We start from the raw sequence: 22,156 nt of genomic DNA on the forward strand, positions 1-22,156 counted from the left end.
CAACTGCATAGAAATATTCTATAGAATTTTGTCTTTAGCATCTCTACAGCAACTCGATAGAAATATTCTATAAAAATTTGCCTTTAGCATCTCTATAGAAACTCGATAGAAACCCAGTTGAAAATGACAACAAAGGTTGTGTTCAGTACTACAGAAATTTCTGTTGTACAACAGGATTTTTCTGTAGTAACTACAGATTCCTGATGGAGCGACAGACTTTTCTGATGTACAACAGACATTTGTTGTTGCTACTACACAAGTACAGTCTGTTGTATGTCTGTTGTTACAACAGAAAGCTGAAGCTCTACAACAGATTTTTGTAGTACTACAGAAAAATTTGTCATCACTACAGGCACCCTGTTGTCCCAACAGAAATGTTCCTGAAGTAACCCGAAAAACTTCTGTAGTGCTACAGAGAGCTGTTGAAATACTACAGAAACCTATTGTGGCAACAGGCCCCCAATTGTCACAACAGAAGTGTGCCTGAAGTAATGCGACCAACTTCTGTTGTACTACAGAAAAATGTTGTTGTACGACAGAAACCTATCATTGCAACAGGCACCCAGTTGTCATAACAGAAGTATTCCTGAAGTAATGGACAAACTTCTGTTGTACTACAGAGAACTGTTCCACCACGGAAACCTATCGCCGCAGCATGTACCCAATGATGACAACAGAAGTGCACTGAAATTGTGTGATGCGACAAGCTTCTGTAGTGCCCGGTTGAAAAAGACAAAAGGAATTCCTGTCGCAACTACAGAAATTCTGTTGTACGACAGAAGTTGTTGACATTTCTTAATTGGGAGACATTTCTGATGTTACGACAGAAATTCTGATTTCGCAACAGAAGTATTCTGTCGCGACAACAAGAGTTTTGAAGTCGGAACAACAGCTTTATATTCTGACAGCGACTCCGACGTTACGACACCAATTCCGACGTCGCAGCAGAAACATTCGGTCGCGACGGCCAAGAGTTCCGAAGTCGCAACAGAAGCGCTTTCCGTCGCGGTCCTTTAAAATTGTATGTTTTCGCATCGGTGGTGTACACTGTACTTTTCTCTTGCGCGGTATTCAATCGCGCTTCTCTGAAGCCGGCAATGTTGATGGCACCGACACTGGTATTAAAGTCGACGTGGCGAATAGTTATAATCGTGCCGTGACGACGCGGCACCAGCAGCGCCCTACCGGCCTCCTCAAAATCGGCCGCTGAACAAAATCATACCATCTGCGGGAATGGCTGCGTCCCCGTTTTATTTTTTTTGGTAAGATGTGGCACACAGGCCTGTGGACTTACATGTGCTGTTACACTGACACATTAGTTAATTTCCCAGGAATATTTCACAAGCTTATGCGAAGCGGAAAAGAAGATTTGGGTTGTTCCACAAAGTTGCGTGAAAAGCTGTCTCGCTCGGGTCTCATTAATCTGGTACAGTGCTGCCGTGAGAAGCCAGTATGCTGTCATCCACGAATGTTTATCTAGCTATTTTGCATTGAACACACGAAATATATGCGCGCTCAAAAGTGTAAAGAACGAGAGACAACTGTCGAAACTAGCAGTAATAACCCTAAAAGTCAACGTTGTCTATTTCTGAATTCCTTATTTAATATGGATATCGTACATCAAATCGATGTTCTAGCACTGAACGATGTACCTGTCAATGGTACGAACACTCTTGCTCTTCTAGAGATGCGGCACTTGACGCGGTGGAGTGATAGCGGATCTTGCCTCTCAAAATGCAAATGTCCACACCAGCGTATCAGCACGTCGTACTATTCACATGGCCAAAACGAACACTCGAGTAGCATGTCAGGGGTGGATGTTGGATGGGTGGATCTAGAGGATGTTGGTGATTGTCTCGGATGTGGTTCTGGCGTTCGGTTTACCCATTACCAAGGAACGAGTCACGCGCGTCTGGATCGGGCGTATGTATCTGTTGAACTGATACCGTACTGCGGCGAATACAGCGTACAACCAGTGCCGTTCAGTGACCATTGTCTTGTTGTCTTCCATGTAGGTAAAAGAAAAGGAACGAAAAGCAAATTCGTGTGGGAAAACTGGAAACTTAATGAGAAGCTTCTAAACGATGGTATCTTCGTGGATCGCGTTACGTCGGCGATACACGAACTGCCAATGGCGGACAACGAACTTCTGGGAGCGAAGTGGGAAAGATTTAAGCAGGCAATGAAAATGATGGCAATTGAACGATCGTGCGCTATAAAGCAAAAGCAAAGGCTGCAGGAAAACACGCTGAGAGATGACCTAAAGTTTTTGATAATGCAAGAAGGAAAGCAGCCAGGCACTTGCACCGAAGAAATGCGCACCGTCAAGCAGAAACTAGAGGCAATAGATACGGAGCAATATCGAGGAGCGATCGTGAGGGCGAGGGCACAGCGGCTGATAGCGGGCGAAATGCCCACAAAACGTGCTCTCGGCTTGGAAAAAAGGCACGCCCGCAAGAATGACATACCAAAAATAGAGTGGAACGGTGTAATCTACGTAGACAAAGGAAATATAGAAAGGGCCTTTTATGAATACTACAGCGGGCTCTTTGGTTACACCAAAGTAAGAACCGAAGACTTCAAGACCCGTTTCCTCTCTTTAATGCCGCGGCTTAGTGATGATACGAAAGAGCGGCTAGAACTGCCCATTTCAACAGAAGAAGTGCGGAAAGCCATAGAAGACCTCAACCCGGGAAAGTCCCCAGGACCAGACGGGCTAGTAGCACCGCTTTATAAGGCATTCAAAGATGATTTAGCACCGGTTTTGGCTACACTGTTTAATGAGGCTTATGACAAGGATATGCTTCCTCCTTCATTTTTAACATCCCATACAATTTTAATACCAAAAAGCGAAGATGAAGCTAGACTGCGACAGGTTACCGCTTACCGACCCATATCCCTGACTAATGTAGACTATAAGATCTTCATGAAAATTCTGGCTAAAAGACTCCAAGCCGTGATGCAAGAATTAGTGGGACCACATCAGACCTGTGGTATCAAAGGTCGCACCATATATACCAACATACACACAGCCCGGTCCGTGCTCGAGTGTTGCGATGCTTTGCATGAAAGCATCGCAATGCTCCAGCTCGATTTAGAGAAAGCCTTCGACAGGGTGCCGCATGACCTCTTGTTCTCTGTTTTAGAGCACGTTAATGTTGGATCAGTCATCTGCCAAGGCGTAACCATGGCGTACAGAGGATGCACGACGCGGTTGTTAGTAAATAAAGGGGTGGGAGCGCGCATCCAAGTGCAACGCTCTGTGCGTCAGGGTTGCCCCCTGTCACCATTGCTTTTTTGTTTGTATATTGAACCTTTTTGTTTGAGCGTTATTGAAAGCAACAGCGTTCATGGTTTTCGTTTGCATGCGGCGGAGGTCCGCATTCTCGCGTATGCTGATGACATTGCCGTATTCTGTGCTGACTACGAAAGCGTTCGTGTTGTGGTTCAAATTGTGAAAGACTTTTGTTCTGTGAGCGGGAGTGCTGTGAACTGGGCTAAGTGTTTGGGGTTCTGGCACGGCGACTGGCCCTCAACCCCAACGAATTTCGCAAACATGACTTGGACAGCAACCCCAGTAAAATATTTAGGAGTGCCGCTGGAGAATTATCGCGACAGTGAGCCATATTGGAAATGCCAAGTTGCTGAAATGCGTGAGAAGGCCGACAGGCTCAAAGGCTTCAGCTGGTCTATTTTCGCGCGTGCCACAATTTGTAACCTTTTTTTTGTAACCAAGCTGTGGTATGTCTTGCAAGCAATTCATTGTTCTTGCGTCAATGTGCAGAAGCTGCACCGTGTATTTGCGGTTTTTGTGTGGGGAAGCACTTGGGAGCGGACACGACGCACCAATCTGTTTCACCGCGTCCGCTCTGGAGGACTAGGTTTGGCCCATCTATATCTGCGCCAGTTGGTTAACCGATTTATGTTTTTTCGTGACACGAACGACCCCTTTTTGCGAACTGTGTGTCAGGTTAGGTTGGGCAGGGTTTTGCCAAATTTGGTTGTTAGTTCGGAGAGTATGCAAGGGAGCATTTTTGGCTTCCTTAAAGAGGTGTACATGGCATGTCGCGTCTTGCAAGTGCGATTTTCGTTTGAATATTTGTCAGTGGTGTCGCGAAAGAAACTTTATAAGGACCTGTGTGAGGTCTTTCTTCCGGTACCGTTGTACAGGTCGTTGTACTGTGCAGGTCCATGGCAGTCAGTTCTAAAACGTGTGAAAAGAATGACTGTACCAGGCGGAGTTAAAAGTTTCTTCTTTAAGCTCCATACGAACACTCTTGAAGTCAAGACGTATTTGGAAGCGAAGGGTTTCTTTGTGCCTTGGGGAAATCATTGTTTCATATGCCGGAAGCCGGAAACTATCGAACATGTTTTCTTAGATTGTTGGGAAGCCTTTTTCTTTTGGGACATTCTCCAACGCACGATTAAAAAAGACTTACCGGTTGATGCTTTCGGAATTAGATTTCTGCCCGTCGAGAGTGAAGACGGGATTCCTTTTGACATGATTATGATATTGGGCCTGCACAGTATTTGGCGATCCAGGATGGCGGTCAGCCACGCAGACATTGATGCCAGGCCCATAAGACAGTATTTTTGTGAATCTGTTAGCAGAGCTATTGAAGGATACAAGATACAAGACCCAGTGCCTGAGTGGCTTCCAAGAATGGAAGCTTTGCTACACATGCGTGAATTTTAATCTCATCACGTAACCCCAAGTGAGGGTGACGTATTTTTAACATACGTGTTGTGTTCTTCGCGCGGACTGATTTTGTAAACTGACGTGTTGAAGTCGGCAATAAAGAAAAAAAAAGTCAGGGGTGGTGCAGTGGTAAGATGCCGGGCTGGGAATCGTGAGGTAGCATGTTCGAATTCTAGACGAAGACGTTTTTTTTTTAAAAAAAATTTTTACTTTTATGTTTTTCTTTTTTGTACTAACAAATTTACATAACCTTACGGACGTCTCTGTCAATTTTCAATTAAATATTGATCAAGAACTACAGAACTTTCTACTACAGGACGTCACACTACAGACAACAGAGCTACAGACAACAGAACTACAGACAACAGAACTACAGACAACAGAACTACAGACAACAGAACTACAGGCAACAGAACTACAGGCAACAGAACTACAGGCAACAGAACTACAGAAACAACGTCCCAAAATACGACAGACTGTGAAAATTTCCTGTTGTGTTTTTCAACTGGGAATATACTATAGAAATTTGTCTTTAGCATCTCTAAAGAAACTCGATAGAAATATTCTATAGAAATTTGTCTTTAGCATCTCTAAAGGAACTCGATAGAAATATTCTATAGAAATTTGTCTTTAGCATCTCTAAAGAAACTCGATAGAAATATTCTATATAAATTTGTCTTTAGCATCGCTAAAGCAACTCGATAGAAATGTTCTATAGAAATGCGTCTTTAGAGTTCCTATAAGAATGCGGTGGCCAAATAACTTTTGGAACTCTATAGGAAAATTCTATAGGCAATCAAAATAAACACAATAGAGTTGTATAGAGAAAATTCAAAAGACTTTCTAAAAGAACACATTAAAAATTTTTGTAAGGGTCTTGTGTATAAGGCATGTGACGTGGTGTTGGGTAGCTGTTTTAGATTGTGTGCGGTCAATTAAGTGACGGAGGAGTTGCCAACTGCGCTTGGAGGACAGATTGCCAGCCATACTATCGCAAATCTGTCCCCAGTTGGATCGGCAGAGCTCCTCAGAGTGCTCTGTAATTTTTGTTTGCAGTGCGGCTAGCGGCTTTTTAAGGGTCCGGTTGCGCTTTTGCCCTTTCCAGCGCTCTAGGATGCTATGATGGCCTCCCATAGGTGCGCCAGGTGGGTCTCGAGGGTGGGCGTATCTGGTGTGGTGTCAAGGGTTCGAGTGTGTGCGGAGACATCGTTCATGAATGATGCCACCCAGTGGTCGATGTCTGTAATGGGAGCGTCAGGAAGGGCCGCCCGTGCGGCGCGGACTGCATCCCAGTTGGTAAGTTTGTGTGTTAGGTGAGGCGTCGTTCTTTGTTTGTAGGGTACTGTAACGTAGATGATGTAATGATCGTTCCCTAATGTGTGATGTGTTGTGTTCCACGTAATACCCGCAAGGTTGCGGCTCAGTGTCAAGTCCGGGCTGGTGTCCGCGCTGACACTGTTGCCAATTCTCGTGGGGTTGTTAAAGTTGTTGTGTATTGTGAGGCGGAGCTGTTGTACCAAGGACCAGAGTCGTCGTCCTCTTCCCGTGGTGGTACGGTAGCCCCAGTCAGTATGCTGACTGTTGAAGTCCCTTCCCGATTATCAATGGATGCCTGCCTGCAATACGATGGAGATCTCGCAGTAGCGTTTCCAATGAAGCCATCGGATGAGACGGTGGGTGGTATGTTTGCAATAAAAATAGATGGTGTGGAGTGTGTGTGTTGTATGATTTCTGTGATCACACAGGGCGTCTCGGAGGTGATCTGATGCGTTTGGTGTGTAATGGATCGATGTATGAGTGTGGAACCCCTGGGTGTATTCGTTGCATCCGAGTGAGCGGATGTGTAACTGGGAAGTGTGGCAGGGGCATGTGTGTCCTGAAGGAGGAGGATGTGGGGCGTGGGAAGTGTGGGGAGGAGGAGTTGGAGGGGTGCGCGCTTGCCCCGGAAGCGGCGGCAGTTCCATTGCAGAATTGATAAGGAATTAGGTGGTAGCCCCGCCATACTGTAGCTTGGGTGGTGTGAGTATAGGTGGGTTGGGTGGGGAATTCTGTGGGGTAGGTGGGCGGGATTGATAGGGGTGATTGGGGAGCTGCAGCGAGGGAAGGGCCTGCTCGATTGTTTGGAGGCGGGTGTCGTACCGTGCAAGGCTCATCTCAAGGGTGTGTACCATGCGCGTAAATGCCGCTTCAATTTGTTGTTCAAAGCGTTGAGACAGGTGGTCGATAAGCTGAGTGAATTTTGCCTCTAGACGCGCGTCCATTTCGGCGAGTTTAGTGTCCATGCGGGCCTCTAGAGATTGAAGGTCAATCTGGGTGACGGGTGGGTGCTCTGTTGTGCGTTTTTTCTTGGGTGAGGGTGAGGTGGCGGTTTGGGAGTCGGATTGTTCCATGTTTTCAGTGGGTGCTTGGGATAGCGGCGTGGGTTGGGTGGGAGGGACGATTGGCGGAAGCGGTAGAGGGGTACAGGTGGGAGTCTTGATGAGAGAGCTAAGACGACTCACCTCATCTCGCAGGGCCTGGAGCTCCCGCTCACGGGGGTCCTTCTGTGTGGGCGGGGGGATTGAAGCCTTGCTGGGAACGTTCAGTCTGTTGCCTGCTACTCTGTCCGCCTAGGAAAGTTGTGGAGACTGTTGGTCCTGGCGGCAAAGAGACCGTGAGCGAGACGTGCTGGAGCGGTCCGCGTCTCGTTCCGGTGTACGGGAGATGTGCTGTTGTCGTGACGCGGGCGGTGAGCGGCGTCCCCTCGTTTTGCAGCCTTTAGTAGCGGTCATGTGGGCGCCTCCACAAAGCATGCAGGCTGGGGTGCATGTCGAGGTGTCCTCTCGGGGGTGCGGGATACCGCATCTTGAACAGTTGTGCGTACGCTGAAGGGTACACACATCCGCGCGATGCCCTGGTTTTCTAGTTTGTGCAAGCGTCCAGGTGTCCGCTGTATAAACTGCAGCTGTGGAGCCCGCCTCCGTAGGAGATGGTTCGGGGCACCGGACCCGTCCGGAAGGTGATAAGGATCGAACGGGTCTGTCCCATGCGGCGTGCATCCATGATGGGGACGCTAGGGTTGCCCGTGATGAGGTCGTCAAGGATCTGTGCTGGGGTTTCTTCCCAGTAGGCGTGGGTGATTACCCCTCTTAATGCACCATCCCGGGGGGCGATGTAGGCGGTGACGGCGTAGACTTGGGTTCGGATGGAGAGTTGTTGAATGGCGACCAGGCGTAGCGCGTCGGCTTTATGCGGGGTACTCATCGTGCAGGTATTGTTGAGGGGTGGATAATCAAGCTGGTGGCGTCTGGTGCTTGGAGCTCCTTGGCTGCAGTTAGCAGGGCCAGGCGAAGCTGGCGCGGTTGAAGGTCGGTTAAGGCAAGTCCCCCGGTTGAACGAAACACTATCTTGTAGGTATCCTCAGGCAAACGCGGCTGGCGTTGCGACCTTTGCGCCGCGAGACGCGGCGCGCGCAGCTGGGCTGCTTGGTGTACGGAATCTGCAGGTCGTGAGCCGGTGGTGGTGTTCGCCTGGTCCTGGATTTTCGATGTTCCTTTCTGACGGGAGGGTAGGCTCAGGATATGATTCCAGTCCCTGGAATCATAGTCCTTAGGGTCGATGGTCTGTACGATCACATGGGCCTCCATACTGTCGACGTCAGGGAGGTCGAAGCGGCTTAGGCTTAGCGAACGGTGGCACGAGGCCTAGTGCGGCAGCTGATCGGCAAAGGGCGGTTTTCGGCCCGTGGGCCCGCTTAGGGGGGACCGACGGCCACCAAATTTGAACAGATGGTAGCGCTCACCTTGACGAACGGTGTAGTGAAGAGATGGGCACTGCGTGGGTGGAAATTCGAACGAAATCGCCGTGTTTGTACAGAGCCGATGCGAAGCGCGTTCGCACTCGCTGGCCCCCTGCCGGCCACGGCGCATAGTTCGTGTTGGCGGACTAAAACGATCTGCTGGGCAACGCTCAAGGTCCGCAAGCCGCTAAATACGCAAGCCGCTAAAGAAACTCTATATTATGATCGGAAATTGAGTGTCGTGCTCTTTTAAAGAGTGTACATATGTTAAATCGTGCTCGAGCTCGTGGCAAACGAGATTGGTGTAGGCGCGTGGGCCTCATTCTAGGCCTCCTCGTGATGCAACACGTGCCAGCCCGGCACCATGCCATGGCCGTCAATGCAGCTTTACAGCAACAGCAGCAGCACCACCACGGTTCTCCTGCTATCGGTCCTGCAAGCGGCTCTAACCGCAATGCTTGCAACGGTGGTATCGGCGGCGGCGGCAACAACGGCGGCGGTCACATCAAGGGGCCTGAGAATGCGTGCACACTGTGGTCGCGCGCGCATCGGCGCGAGATCGAGCAGTAAAATCCCGGCATGGTCTACAAGGAGGTATCCAAGCTTCTGAGCGCCGAATGGAAGAAGCTAAACGAGGACGACAAGCGACCGTTCATCGACGAGGCCAAGCGGCTACGCGAGCAGCACAAGCGGGACTACCCGCACTACAAAAAGCCTCGAAGCAAGCCCAAGCCTCCGACGTCCAAGAAGTCGGACCAGCCTTACGGCATGCCGGCCGGCGCGTACTACGTCACGGACTCGCACAGCGACTATTTGCACCACCATAAGGGGATGGCCTTCTTTCGCGGCGCGTTCAACACAGCTGAGACAGCCGACTCTGCCCCGTGGGAGAACGTCTGTAGCGTGATGCCTGATCAGAAGCCGCAGCAGAGTTCGCCACATTGTTTTTCGAGCAGCCCGGCGCCGCCTGGCACCTACTCGCCTTGCCTTCTGGAAATGAAGCCGTACGAGGCGGAACCCTGCGAGGAACTGTGGGATCTCTTGCAGGCCTTCTTTCACAACGCGTTCAACACAGCTGAGACAGCCGACGCTGCCCCGTGGGAGAACCTCTGGAGCGTGATGCCTGATCAGCAGCCGCAGCAGAGTTCGCCACATTGTTTCCCGAGCAGCCCGGCGCCGCCTGGTACCTACTCGCCTTGCCTTCCGGAAGTGAAGCCGTACGAGGCGGAACCCTACGAGGAACTGTGGGATCCCGTGCACAGCGGATCGGCATCACGGTTCTCCGAAGTTTACGGAGTGTACCAAACCTCGGTACTCACCTCTACCGTTGTGTCAACCGGATACCCAGACGCGGCTGCCGCCACTGCCACCGCGTACACGTATGGCGGAGGAATCGCGCATTTCAGGAAAATTCCGGTTTCGAGAAAATTGAGTTCCTAACCCGCGTTTACATGACCGCGTGACGGTTGACGGTCCATTCGTTGGCTCGTTATAGAGGCTGACGAACGCTGGAAAGAACATAAATAGAATGACGCCACGCCGATTCACACCGAAAACGGCGTTCTGGGGACGGGCGCTACCTAAATAAAGAAAAGCAGGACGTTAGGGACGCTGTAGCCAAGCTTCGCTTGCTCGTTTCCCTTATAGATTAAGGGCTCCAGAATATTTTAGTAATATTGCTTGAAAACAATTGCATGTGACATAAACAGCGAGCGTAGCTTATTGCGTTTTGTACTGCAGTGAGGTGTGTATCTACGGCGCACGGACGGATGGTGGTGTATACGTCCGTGCGGATTGTAAATTCCCCAATGACTACTTCATGTATTTATTGCGGCGGCCGTGTTGGGAAGTACTGCGCATTCATGTAACTTTCGGTTCCTTATCATTTTTTCGTGGCAGAATACATTGCACAACGTATTGTCGCGTAGGCGTGGTGTGACGTGCATTTGAACAAAGGCCTCATACTTGGACGTTTTGAATTTTATCTTTACCACGCTTATGTGAACTGCTATTTTGCTTCCCAATGTACTCCTTATACTGAGTACGTACAAGGGTGTTCAAAAGTTCACAAGCCGCGATGCCATGGCATTACATAGGATGACGTCCTGGGAAATTTTGAACACCTCTGTACGTGGTCTTAACATGTATTCTTGTAAGTCTGACTTTTATGGGTCAGAGGTCAGAATGTGTTGGTGGTTTCATATTGTGCATCGGTTCGCTATTCATTCAAAGCGATTCACTGGTGCAGTTATGACTTGTGCATATGTTTTTGTTAATTAACGAAGTGTGCACTTATTGACATTTTCAGAGCGTGCCGATGCCATGCCGTCCGGCGGTCCAAGCTACGGCAGCTACTGCTGTGTGACGTGGTGCTTCAACAACGGCAGAACCCAGGAGAAGCCAGGAACGAATTTCTTCCGCATACCATGGGACGGCAGGTGCGTTAAAGCTCCTGTATGGTTTGCATGTCTTCACGCTGACTGTCCGTGCTTACTCAGTAAGGGTCGCAATTAAATAAAGATCACTATTCAGGTAGTTCCGCTTTCCGCTGATAGTTCATTGCCAATGCAGGATGACAGCATGGATGCAGTACGCTGGAAGATACGATCTTCTGAGTAAGCCGGGCAGCCTATTGTACGCAACACTCAAGGTTTGCAGCAACCATTTCACTGCTGAAAGTTTCATGGACCCTGGGCACACAATGCTTACAAAAATGGCTGTGCCCAGTGTGCACCCAGTTGCCCCTTGTAAGTCGTTAACAAAAACTCGATTCTATGCAATAGCAGCAGTGGCGACAAATAATTTCGAAGGTATTTGTAGCCGGTGGACGAACCTCGCTGTAGGAGCAGTATCTCTTCTAAACTCCTAAATTCTCTGAATTGTAGGCTATTACCTTCCTTGCAGTTAGACATTTGCCATTTTTTAACGCTGTTGGCCTGTTTAACTTGTTTTGAAAGACCTCTAAGGGCTATTGCACGTTTACTTGGAGTCTGCGTGTACATGTACATATACCTCACACCAATGTAACGTTGCGCTATTGATAATTCCCCAGATCATAATTGCTTGCTTCTCAGTTGGTGGCTTTTCTACTCTTTTTTTTTTCACCTGCCAAGCAATACGCTTGGAAGTGCTGTTTAATTTTTCCTATGCTACATGCTTTGCAACTTGTACCAACTACACATATAGGCAGGTTCTTTGAGCGTCGCTTCTACTAGTGATTGTCACATGACTGCAGAAGCTGCACTACAAGGTGAGGATGAGGTTCAGTTTCTTTTTTAAACATTTTATTGACAAATCGTTGGTGTTTCGTTTCCTCAGGATCTGCGGAAGAGCCTTCCAACAGTGACCTCCACACATTGAGGTGCCCTGATGAGCAGGGTGAGTTCAGCGCTGAGGTTTTTTTTTTGCGCGTAATTGAAAGCTTACCAAACCTCTGCAGGTGGCAACTCCCTTGTAGCTGGCAAAGGGGCATCTGCTGACCTCGGCTTGCTGAAGAAAACCTTGACCAATCGCTCAGTTGTGACAGAAGGAACTTCTGTGATCGGTGAGTTTGATGTTTACTTCTGCGATAGATTGTATAGATACAGAGATTTCCGCAGGCACCTTGCAACAGTCTTCCGATAGCAGTGTCCGAGGCGCTGAACAAGCTTCACAGGACTCCCTAGAAGATGTGTCTGCCAACAGCTCCATGAATGAGTGCCCTACTGCAAATGGTAACTATGCCTTTATTGTAGCTGTTTTTCACGTGCTATTTTACGTTTAGAACATTCTAAGCATACTATCCTCAAAAGGACACTGTGTGTGCAACAACAAATTGTTAGGGTGAGCCCTCAATGATGCTTTTAATTTTTTTGTTGTCATTCTGTCACAACAGGTACGATGGAAGATTTTTTTCCAGTTGTTGTTGCGTGACTCCACAAGGAAGAGAATATGTGTGCCACAATTTAGTGGTAACTTAAGTAATAAGATCTTGGAAATACAAAGAAAAATTCGTCGTTTAGTCGACCACCAAACTGCCACCGCCAGCTGAGGGAAGCTTACGCGCACCTGCATTCTCATCGTTATGAAATTATCGCACATGGCTCTCCAATTGTACATCTGACACAGTCTGCAAGCACACAGCACGGTTCTGTCTACTGATCTAAATGCCGCGCTCGTCCGTGTCTCTTCTTGTGTCGTCTGTTTGGCGCTTTAGTATATCAGTAACATGCACCAACTAGCCCAACAAAAAGTTCTGCTGGAAGCAGGATGGAAGTTCATTTGGAACCTGCAACATAAATGGGCTCCTTTGGAAGCAGTGCATACTATTAAGGAGCTTTTAAATTATTCTTTGTATTGCCTGTATGCCTTGAAATTAGGATGGGTATAATTTGGGTTTCTATTTTCCCATGACTACATGATAAATATCGGTTTATGAAGTTTTGTGGAATGGTGTGTTGGAAAAAAGTTGGGCATCTGGTGTTTGAAAAATCGAGGAAAATGCTTGCGCTGAATTATTTGCTGTTCGCTTTTACATTGATTTGTTTTGTTCATCGCAGAGCTTTCCTGCGTGCCAACGACAAGTTGTGCATCAAAAATGTACAAGCAAAACATTAAACGTCTCCAAGCCAAAGTAGCAGCACAGCGGAAAACTATCAAAGAACTGCTGAGACAACCTCACAAATCAGCGTCATCGACTACAAAGGCTCTTGGCATTATCCGACCATACGTCACCGAGGAGGTTTTTAAACTTCTTTCGGCACAAGTTCGCTTGAGGCCAAAAGGCAAGGGCAAGCGATTTCTCATTTGGTTGCAGAAATTCGCTCTTCACCTAAACTTCCGTGGCCCGCGAGCATACCGATTTCTGGCTACATATTTTCTTTGCCCTCCCGGCGTTCATTAAGAAGGTGGCTAGCCAATGTAAAGATGACTCCAGGCATAATCCTAGAATCATTTCTTCCATTGCAACAAATACTCAAGCTTGGAATGAACGTGACCGAGTGTGTGCTTTAGTTTTTGATGAGATAGCACTGAAAAAAAATTGTATTATGATGGTGCACGGGACGTTGTCCATGGTTTCACAGATGATGGCGCTTACCGCACTTCAACCATTGCTGAGCGAGCAATGGTTCTTCTTCTTGGTGTTTCGAAGAAGTGGGTTCAACCGGTTGCTTTTACTATAGGCCACACATCAACACCAATATCTGTTATGCATAACCTGCTGTTGTCGCTCATTGTGGAGCTTAGAAGCATTCATATTAGAGTAAAAGCAGTAATATGTGACCAGGGTACTTCTAATGTCAGTCTCGCTAACCAACTAAGAGTGACTGTAGCAAAGCCTTTTTTTATTTGATGGTGAGCGGGTATATTTCATCTTTGATGTACCACATTTAATTAAAACAACACGCAATAATGCCTAAGCGCACAAGTTGTACATTGGGGATGAAATTGTTGACTGGTCACACATTGTAAGCCTTTACCAATCCTCGCATGAGTTGCGGTTGCGATTGGCTCCAAAGTTGACTGAACGGCACGTTCATCAGAAACCTTTTGCTAATGTGAAGGTCAGCAGAGCAACGCAGGTCCTCAGTGCATTGGTATCCATTGCTATCACGGCACTGGTGTATGCAAACGTGCTGCCTGCCTCAGCCATTGCTGCAGCACAATTTTGTGATCGTATGGACAGGATTTTCGATTCCCTGAACAGCTCGAGTAAAAAAAAAAAACTTCGAAAAGCTCCGGCATGCAATCATGAAACAGGAAACAGAACTGATTGACTTCCTTAAGGCCAGCTTCTCTGGATTGCATCATGGAAGTTTGACGGCAGACGTCAACCACAAACCATCGTTGGTTGGCAGATTGCAATTCAGGCCATTTGTCAACTGTGGGACGACCTCTGGAAAAATTGCAATTTTCAATACCTTCTAACACGCAGACTTCAACAGGATTCTCTGGAGAACGTATTCAGCCACATTAGGCAAAAACAAGGTTGCAACACCAACCCCAATGTAGCACAATTTATTTGTGGCCTAAACCACATCTGCATATGAAAACTGTTCAAACTGTCAGAATACGGAAATGTCGAGGATGATGAATCTGACCTCCTTCAGGAGCTCTCGCCATTCTCCCTCACCAGTGAGTCTCTTATGGGTAATGAGGAGTGTGCATAGTCATATCCTGACGACTTTCCCGCTCTAGACGATCTTTCCGAACTTGCCACTAACATTCACTCCCATGGTATTGACTTCGCTGCATATTATGTAGCTGGCTTTCTGATCAAATACTTTCTTCGGAACGGAGGTGAAACTTGCAGTTGCCCACAGTTATTGAAAGACGACAGTGGGACAATAAAGGGTCCCCACCAGTATTTCACGATGCTCAAAGCATACCATGTCCCCAGCAACCTTTTTGGGAATCTGACTGTGCCATCGGAAGCAGCTTTCGCATACGTACAACTTGAATCTCACTTTCTTGCCATAATTGAGGCCACCGCACATCACTCGAAAGTGTGCGACGTTCTGTATCGCCATCTGTCGAGCGTTGGCAATTTTAATTTCTGCTCTGCTGGGTGTCACAAGGAGTTTCTCAAAATGTTTTGCCGGGTTCGTTTATGCTGGCATGTGCGTTTCGCGAACCGAAACTTGGAGAAGGTTAGGTTCCAGTCTTCAATCTCTGGCATACAACTAGATAAGTTCAAAGGTTAGCAGTTAGCGGCAGCTTTACGCAAAGGTATTGGAGTTAAACCCAGTGCCGCAATTACTTTGCTGAAGTCATCACTCGTTATAGCAGACTTCATTATGGCCTTCTATGGAGTTCAAGGGAACTAGGCGCTCGTTTGTTTTATCCATTGTTTTGTTTACCCACTATGAGGAGTAGGGACACTACCTGTATCTGCTCGAAGGGATTTGCATGACCTTGAAAAGAAATCTGTCTGTATATTTGTAGCATCTGCTGGCAAACTCTACATGCTATTGTGGGTCGGTTGGTCACTCTGTGCGCTTTATCTCTCTAGCTCAAGTAATATACTGATAACAAAAGCACCTGTTGAAATGTGTTAAAGCGGGTGGTACATTTAGTGGTAAGGAACACAATTTGAAGTGGGCATGGTTCAACACTGTCACACCTTTCCTATTTTGGCTTCTCGTCAACCTCCTCGTCTCACCCATCAACAAACATTACATAGGAATTTCCAAACTTGCAGCCAGTGATGGGGCTGTGGACGCTGCTCTGTTAGTGTTATTGCTGGAGTGCTAACGCACTACGTAGAGCCTTTGTGGAAATAATGAGCCGAAGAGGTTTTCTTGTAGCACCAGTTAAGGTGCAGAATTTTGGAGAAGTGAAGACTGCAGTGTATTTCACCTTCACCTTGAATACATAACAGCAACACTCAGTAGCAAATCACTTAGACAAAGTTTTTCATGAAGGCGACACATAAGAGGAAAAATGCCTGCCAGTGTTGTAGCAGAACGTTTGTTTTCATGTAGTGGGCAGCCTGCAAAGCATCACCTTTTCGAGGGCATCCAGCCAGTGTTCAAGCAGCAAGTTTTTTTTTATATTTTGGGCTAGCTGCTTTTAAGGACAGCCTACGCACTCTATCTTTGCTTTTCTGATATCTTGCGTCATGTGGTTTTTGTACCATCTTTCTTTCGCTGTGCATTATTTCGGTTAACCACAGTCGTGACTAGCGGCATAAGTGCTGTGTGTATGTTGTGCCTTCCTTCATCAGTTTTCCGCGCCGCGTTTGTTCCATGGATTCTTACCCACTGGGCGCTGATAGCGCTCCATAATTCACCAGCTTGCCGGCTTCTGCCAACACTTGTGTTTTCTGTGTATTTGTTGCAATATTTGTTAACTTTCTTTGGAAGCAAAGATGCAGGTATATTTTTACACCTCGCATTTCTGTACGATGCTCTTCTCATTTTGTGCTTTTTCTATGCTCAGCCTCTATGTTGCCTGGAATAAGAACATTGCGGGAACTCTGTCTTTTTGATACATATGACCGCTTGCACCAAAATAAAGAAGGCAAGCGCGATGGAAAAGCCGTAGTGAATTATGATTACCTCTATCTCCATCTCTTATAACTTAATAGAAATCAAAATTGCGTCACGACCTCACTTCACACCAATTGAACTAGACAAAATAGGGAATCGCTAAACCAAAACGACAAATAAAATCGTTGCCATTTGGGTGACGAAAAGTGGTCTGAAATAAAAAGCTTCCGCTACAGCCTAACGTCGGTTACACGCGGTAATCCAAATTTCGCGCCTGCGAAACAGAAACAGGAAGTGCAGGCCAATTGTTCTCACCAACCGCCAGGAGCGCTAGGGTCGATTGGGCCGCTCGGGTGTAAGGGAGTGTCCGCTCTTAATTTTTTTTTTCTTTCTCTATGAGTAAACATTGTTTTGGTTTCCGCCTTGCAGGTAGACGCCTCGTCCCTCGGCTCCAGTGTAGAACACATGTCATGGCGGCCAGAGCACCCAGCAGGGAGCACAAAATGGCGAAATTCGGAACACGCCCCACCGGTAAGGCAAGAGGCAGCAAGTTTCCGAGCTGACGCCTGGCCCGAGTCGAGGGAAGGGAAGTCTGCGGAACGACGCCGGCGAAAGCCCGAGCCAATGGTGGGTCAAGAAAGATGATGAAGACGGGCAAGAAGTCAACACTGGCTCACGCGTAAACATCGATACAGGGCGAAGCAGCGGTTCGGCGGTGCAGTCGGACCATGGAACAGGGGGCGAGGAAGACGCTCAGGGTCAGGACTAACTTCCTGGAACAGAGTATGTTGCACAGCAGCAGTTATCAGTTCTTCTAGCGACACGCAGTAGCCTTCAAAGGGCGACCAGAACGGGGGGACAGACGGGGCGCCCGACAAGGTTCGGAGGCGAGCATTGACGGGAAGAACCATAGGGAGGCCGAAACGTCGTCGTCGTCCGACGATCCCAGCGCGCTCGTTATAGACGGAGGAAGGAGCAAGAGCAGCGACGACCCGCGCCGGCGCAACACACGCTCCGTACACAGCCGCGTACGCACAAAGATGGACATCAGCAGCTCGAGACACGGAGGCTCGCGGAACGGAGCGTGAGCACGGGAGCAACGCGAGTGCGAAGAAACCAAGGCGCGACCAGTGTTGAAGGACAGTTAGACTGGTTGGCCGGAACGGTACGGACAGACTTATCGCCCCGGGCAACATGACAGTGCACCAGGTTCTGTCGACCCGATGGACGCTGACGACAGTGACTTTTATTAGGCATGTGAACGAGAACGATGTTTTCGCTTTTCATTGTTCGCGGCAGCCTGTCTGCCTTGTCGGTGGTTAGGCCTATGGAAACAGTTCCGTTCTCGGTTGCGATGCCAGCTTGCAGCGGCGCCGGACGTGCTGAGCGTTCAACGGTTTTTCTTCTTAGGGTTTCTCGACAAGTAACGTGTGTGGCCGTGTCGCCGCCGCCGCTTAGAAAGGGCAGACGACGAGGCGTGCCTGTGAGCACGCTTTTTTCAATCTCTCGCTTATCGGAGCGGGTTTATCTGCCGCGCAACGCTGCTCTCTTGGGGCCGGAGTGCCAGCCTGGCTGGCCGAACGAGCACGGCGTACGGCTGCCAGGACGGGCGCAGCGTGGCCTGCCCGTTCACGAAGCTGCTTCGTTCGCGGCCGCTCACGCGGAGGGTGTTCCAAGCGCAGAAGCACAAAGATAGACGCAGGGCCGCGTCAGAATGCTCGTCTCATAGAGAAATTCAACGAGAGGGGACACTCAGCGAAAACTGAGAACAGGAAGCTCGCCACGCATAGTTTCAACTCCATCCGTTATTTGACGCTAGCATAGCGAAAAAAAGAATGTGAAATGAACTTACAACGTTTCATCTTTCTATTCTTGCCCACTGAAACAAAAAAAGTTTTGGGCGTAAATGAACTTACACTTTGCGACTAAATTACGTTGCCTAGCAGCAAGCTAGCGGCACCACAGAGAAAGAAAAAGACTAAGAGCGGACACTCCGAGAAATCTGGCCTCGGGAACTACGTCACGGCTACGTAACGAACTAGTGCTCTCACCAAACGCCAGAGGACGCAGGTGCAAAAAAAGAAAATGTAATGAATGCTGCTCAGTCGTTTTACAATATAATAATTATACGCCCAAATTTGGCGTGTTTCTTATACATAAAACAGAATTTATCCAAGACACCTCCTGTGCGTCTTGTTTTTCATTCGTACTGCCATCAACACCAATCACCTTTCGTCCATCGAGAAGGTCGAGAAGAAAACGATTCGTGTACCAGCGGCGTGCCAGCGGGAAGGTTTCGTGAACGTCGGCTGCGGCGGTGTTTTCGTGTGAGACAGGTGAGTCACATGTTCAAGCGAAACTTGGAGTAACTGACTTGTGAGGGCGACGAGATTCGTTAAAAAAAACAGTTTGCGGCTCTATATGAGGCGGCTAGACGCGAACAATGCGAAAAGCATGCCCCCTCAAGAAACGCGCTGCGCGAGGGCTGTGCAGATAAACCAATTCGGGCAATCTTTAACAATGTTTTTAGCTTTTAAACGTGAATACGGCAACATGCAAAATTTCTCTATTAAAAAGTACATGTAAAAAAGCCGAGTAAGATATATACTTGCTAAAAAAATAACAAGAGTTTAGGTTTAAGGATGCAAATTTTAGAATAGCTTGAAGGTTCGCTCTGCGAAGTGACCCCATTTGGGAGACAAGCCTCGGAAAGCACAGCTGATATCGCAGTGATGCCAACCCTAGGGATTTATCCCTAGATCTAGATATTTTTTCTTTGCTTTAGGGATCTAGCGTCTTTTTTTGAAATCTAGGGATTTTAAGAGGCTGTATAATTGTTACTTTAAGCGGCCTCAGGGCAGGCATATCTGATTATATTGCCTTCCAAACAGAAAATACTATGAAAAATGCTAGTTACTGCTAATCTATTTTTGGTGTTCTGCCAAGCCGATAGATGGCGACAGCAGTTCTGCAACGCGAAATAATCGGCTGCTGCAAAGTGAGGAAAAACGAAACAATGACTTTCAAACTGTTTAATGGTGCGTGTGATCTCCGGCGCTACGAGTGACTGCTGCTCTACGAAATAAAAAGTTGAATTTTGACCTTTAGTGTCAGCATCAACGCGCTACGTTTACGCTCACCGCGTATCTTCACCGTTCAAACGTGCTGCATGTCAGATGGCAACTTCAGGACCAGGAGACTTTGATGATGGTGAGCCAAGCAAAAAGAAAGCGAAAGCGTACGACCAAAAATATTTGACCAAATGGGAAGCGGATCCGAAGTACAGAGGGTGGTTGTCAGCCACTAAAAAAGGGCCCTTGTACTTTTCCTGCAAAGCATGCAGATAAAATTGTAAAGGTGGAAAATCAGAAATCGACCGCCACCTTGCAAGCTCCATGCACAAGAAAAGCGCTGCAAGCTTGCAATCGACCCGCGCGCTGACATCCATGCCTTCAATAAGTGCGCAAACTCAAGAAGACAAATCGGTCAAAGAGGCTGAAATCAGACTTGCCGCGTTTGTCACGGAACACAATCTACATTTTGATGCCATGAGGCATTTAGTTGATGTTGTCAAGGCGTCGTGTGACGACTCGCAGATTGCGAAGAACTTCAGTTGCCGCCGGACAAAGTGCGCTGCAATCATAAAGAATGTGCTTGGAGAGGAGAGTCGCGAAGAGCTCTGCGAGCTTTTGCGCGCACAGAAGTTCTCCCTTCTGGTGGACGAATCCACTGACAAGGCTACGGTGAAGCATCTGAGATGCAATAACTCAATTCTCATTCTTGCTACGGTGAAGCAAGAATGAGAAGTTTGAGCACTTCAAGACTAACGTAGAGGCTTTCCGCAAAGAAATACATGCGGTAAAAGCTGACAGTGAGCAGTGCCGCAATGAAAATCTAGAACTGCGGAGGGACCTGAGGGAAGCTAGGCGGGAGATTGTTGAGCTGAAGCAATACAGTAGAAATATGAATATCGAACTACAAGGTCTTCCACAAACCAAGAATGAAGACTAACGGAAAACTGTTGCAAACATTGCTAACTGCTTAGCAACTGATGTCACAGAAAAAGACATTGACATAGCGCATCGTGTATTGTCGAAAGGTAAAAAGAAATCTAATGTGATCGTCCGATTCCTCACTAGAACTGCGCGAGACAAGCTGCTGTCTGCTGCAAAAAAGGCTAAACTAGACAGCAGTTCTATTGGTTTTGACAAGAATAACCCAATTTACATAAATGAGCACCTCTGCATGGAATTGAAGATCCTGCTCAGTAAAGCACGGCAAGTAAGGCGTGAAAGGGAATGGAAATATGTATGGGTATCACAGGGCGAGATTTTCATGAGGAAGGCAGACGGGACCCCCCTTTTACATGTAACTACTGATGCCGATCTGACTAAAGTGGTCTAGCCTAGTGCCATCATTAGTATAATTTTTGTGGGGAACAATGGCGAAGCATTTCAGTGCCTCTGAATTGAACTCGTAAGTGACCACCATATGCAGTTGCTGACGTTTCTTCATATTAATATGCAATCAGCTCGTTCAAGAGAAGAAAATTTTCTATTATTTCTTGATGAGTTCAACTTCTTATTCTCCGTTATTATGATGACTGAAACTTGGTACCGTAGTGATACAGACGTGTTTCGCATTGATGGATATAATGTTGTGTACCAAAATAGAAAAACAAAAATTGGCGGCGGTGTATGCATGCATGTAAAGGCTGCATTTGTGTACGAATGTGTTGAAGATTTGTCTGTGTGTACAGAGGACATCGAGGCGTTAACCTTAAAGTATCAAAGCTATATGTTTGTAGTGATGTACATGCCACCTGATGGCAATATTGATTCATTTATACAATATTTAGAAAATCTGTTTTCCATTGTCAATGAGCTTAATTATACATTGGTTCTGGGAGGAGACATAAACATAGATATGTTGAGCAATACATCTAAGCAGATGAGGTGTTCAGACTTTCCTACATCCTTTTTCTTAAGAAACGTAATCACTATGCCAACGCGTATTACCGATAGCAGTTCTACTCTGTTAGACTTGTTCATTACGAATAGTACAAATAGTACAACACAGGCAGGCGTCCTTGATGCCCCAATAAGCGATCATTTGCCCATATATTTAGTCCTTAACAACATAACTAATAAGAGGAGTCAAACGTTTCCTGCCACTTATTTTTAACAAATAAATCCACGAACCTTATAGGCTTTCAGAGACGAAATTAGCACAATAAATTGGAGTAACGTTCTATCTTGCTGCTCTTCTGATCTCGCATATGATGGTTTTATTGATGCCCTTTGTTCTGTGTATAAAAAAAACATTTTACTTACAAAGCTTTTACGAGAACGAGGCGGGCTCGCAAACCATGGATTTCTTCAGCAATACTTAATATGGTAAAAGAAAAAAATAGGTTATATCGAACGTTTCTGATAAAGCGAGACCCGGATAAATTCAAAGATTTCAAGGCATACAGAAACAAACTCACTAACATACAGAAACAAGCTAAACGTAATTATTACTTCATGATCTTTGATGGTGTCACTTATTCCAAACAAATGTGGAAGAAACTAAATTCTATCATATCTGCTAGACAAGTTACTAACGATATTTGTGAGCTCTCTATCAACAATGAATTATATAAAGGAGCCGTTCTAGCAAACAAGTTCAATGAGTATTTCACCTCATTGGTTGACAGTACTCCAAATA

At 47.1% G+C, this 22,156-nt stretch overlaps 2 protein-coding genes across 4 annotated transcripts; both read left to right on the forward strand.

The window, feature by feature from the left end:
* Window positions 1-9,056: 9,056 nt before the first annotated feature.
* On the forward strand, window positions 9,057-9,917 carry LOC139055717 (uncharacterized). Its single transcript, XM_070533251.1, has one exon. It carries the CDS (start codon window positions 9,057-9,059, stop codon window positions 9,915-9,917), a length of 861 nt encoding a protein of 286 aa, XP_070389352.1.
* Window positions 9,918-10,792: 875 nt separating this feature from the next.
* LOC139055442 (uncharacterized) lies at window positions 10,793-18,637 on the forward strand. Of its 3 annotated transcripts, XR_011511759.1 has the most exons (8): window positions 10,793-10,915; window positions 11,049-11,127; window positions 11,664-11,727; window positions 11,796-11,855; window positions 11,917-12,021; window positions 12,077-12,190; window positions 16,877-17,074; window positions 17,143-18,637. XR_011511759.1 is itself a non-coding variant. In XM_070532930.1 (7 exons), the coding sequence occupies exons 1-7, from the start codon at window positions 10,800-10,802 to the stop codon at window positions 17,008-17,010; spliced, it is 672 nt and encodes a 223-aa protein (XP_070389031.1). In that variant the 5' UTR covers window positions 10,793-10,799; the 3' UTR covers window positions 17,011-18,637. The 3 variants fall into 3 exon arrangements, 2 of the variants coding, with proteins under 2 accessions (XP_070389031.1, XP_070389030.1); XM_070532930.1 differs by having other exon boundaries at window positions 16,877-18,637; XM_070532929.1 differs by lacking the exons at window positions 16,877-17,074; window positions 17,143-18,637 and adding an exon at window positions 13,016-13,719.
* Window positions 18,638-22,156: the final 3,519 nt, after the last annotated feature.

The sequence above is a fragment of the Dermacentor albipictus genome, chromosome 2 (genome assembly GCF_038994185.2).
Source record: "Dermacentor albipictus isolate Rhodes 1998 colony chromosome 2, USDA_Dalb.pri_finalv2, whole genome shotgun sequence".
Classification (NCBI taxonomy): domain Eukaryota; kingdom Metazoa; phylum Arthropoda; class Arachnida; order Ixodida; family Ixodidae; genus Dermacentor; species Dermacentor albipictus.

What these genes read in the sequence shown, in the direction of transcription:
- LOC139055442 (XM_070532929.1), top strand. Translation starts at nt 10,800, where the DNA reads ATGCCGTCCGGCGGTCCAAGCTACGGCAGCTACTGCTGTGTGACGTGG. An exon ending in CGCATACCATGGGACGGCAG is followed by an intron (nt 10,916 to 11,048) that starts GTGCGTTAAAGC and finishes TTGCCAATGCAG; the next exon opens with GATGACAGCATGGATGCAGT. An exon ending in AGAAGGAACTTCTGTGATCG is followed by an intron (nt 12,022 to 12,076) that starts GTGAGTTTGATG and finishes AGATTTCCGCAG; the next exon opens with GCACCTTGCAACAGTCTTCC.
- LOC139055717 (XM_070533251.1), top strand. Translation starts at nt 9,057, where the DNA reads ATGGTCTACAAGGAGGTATCCAAGCTTCTGAGCGCCGAATGGAAGAAG.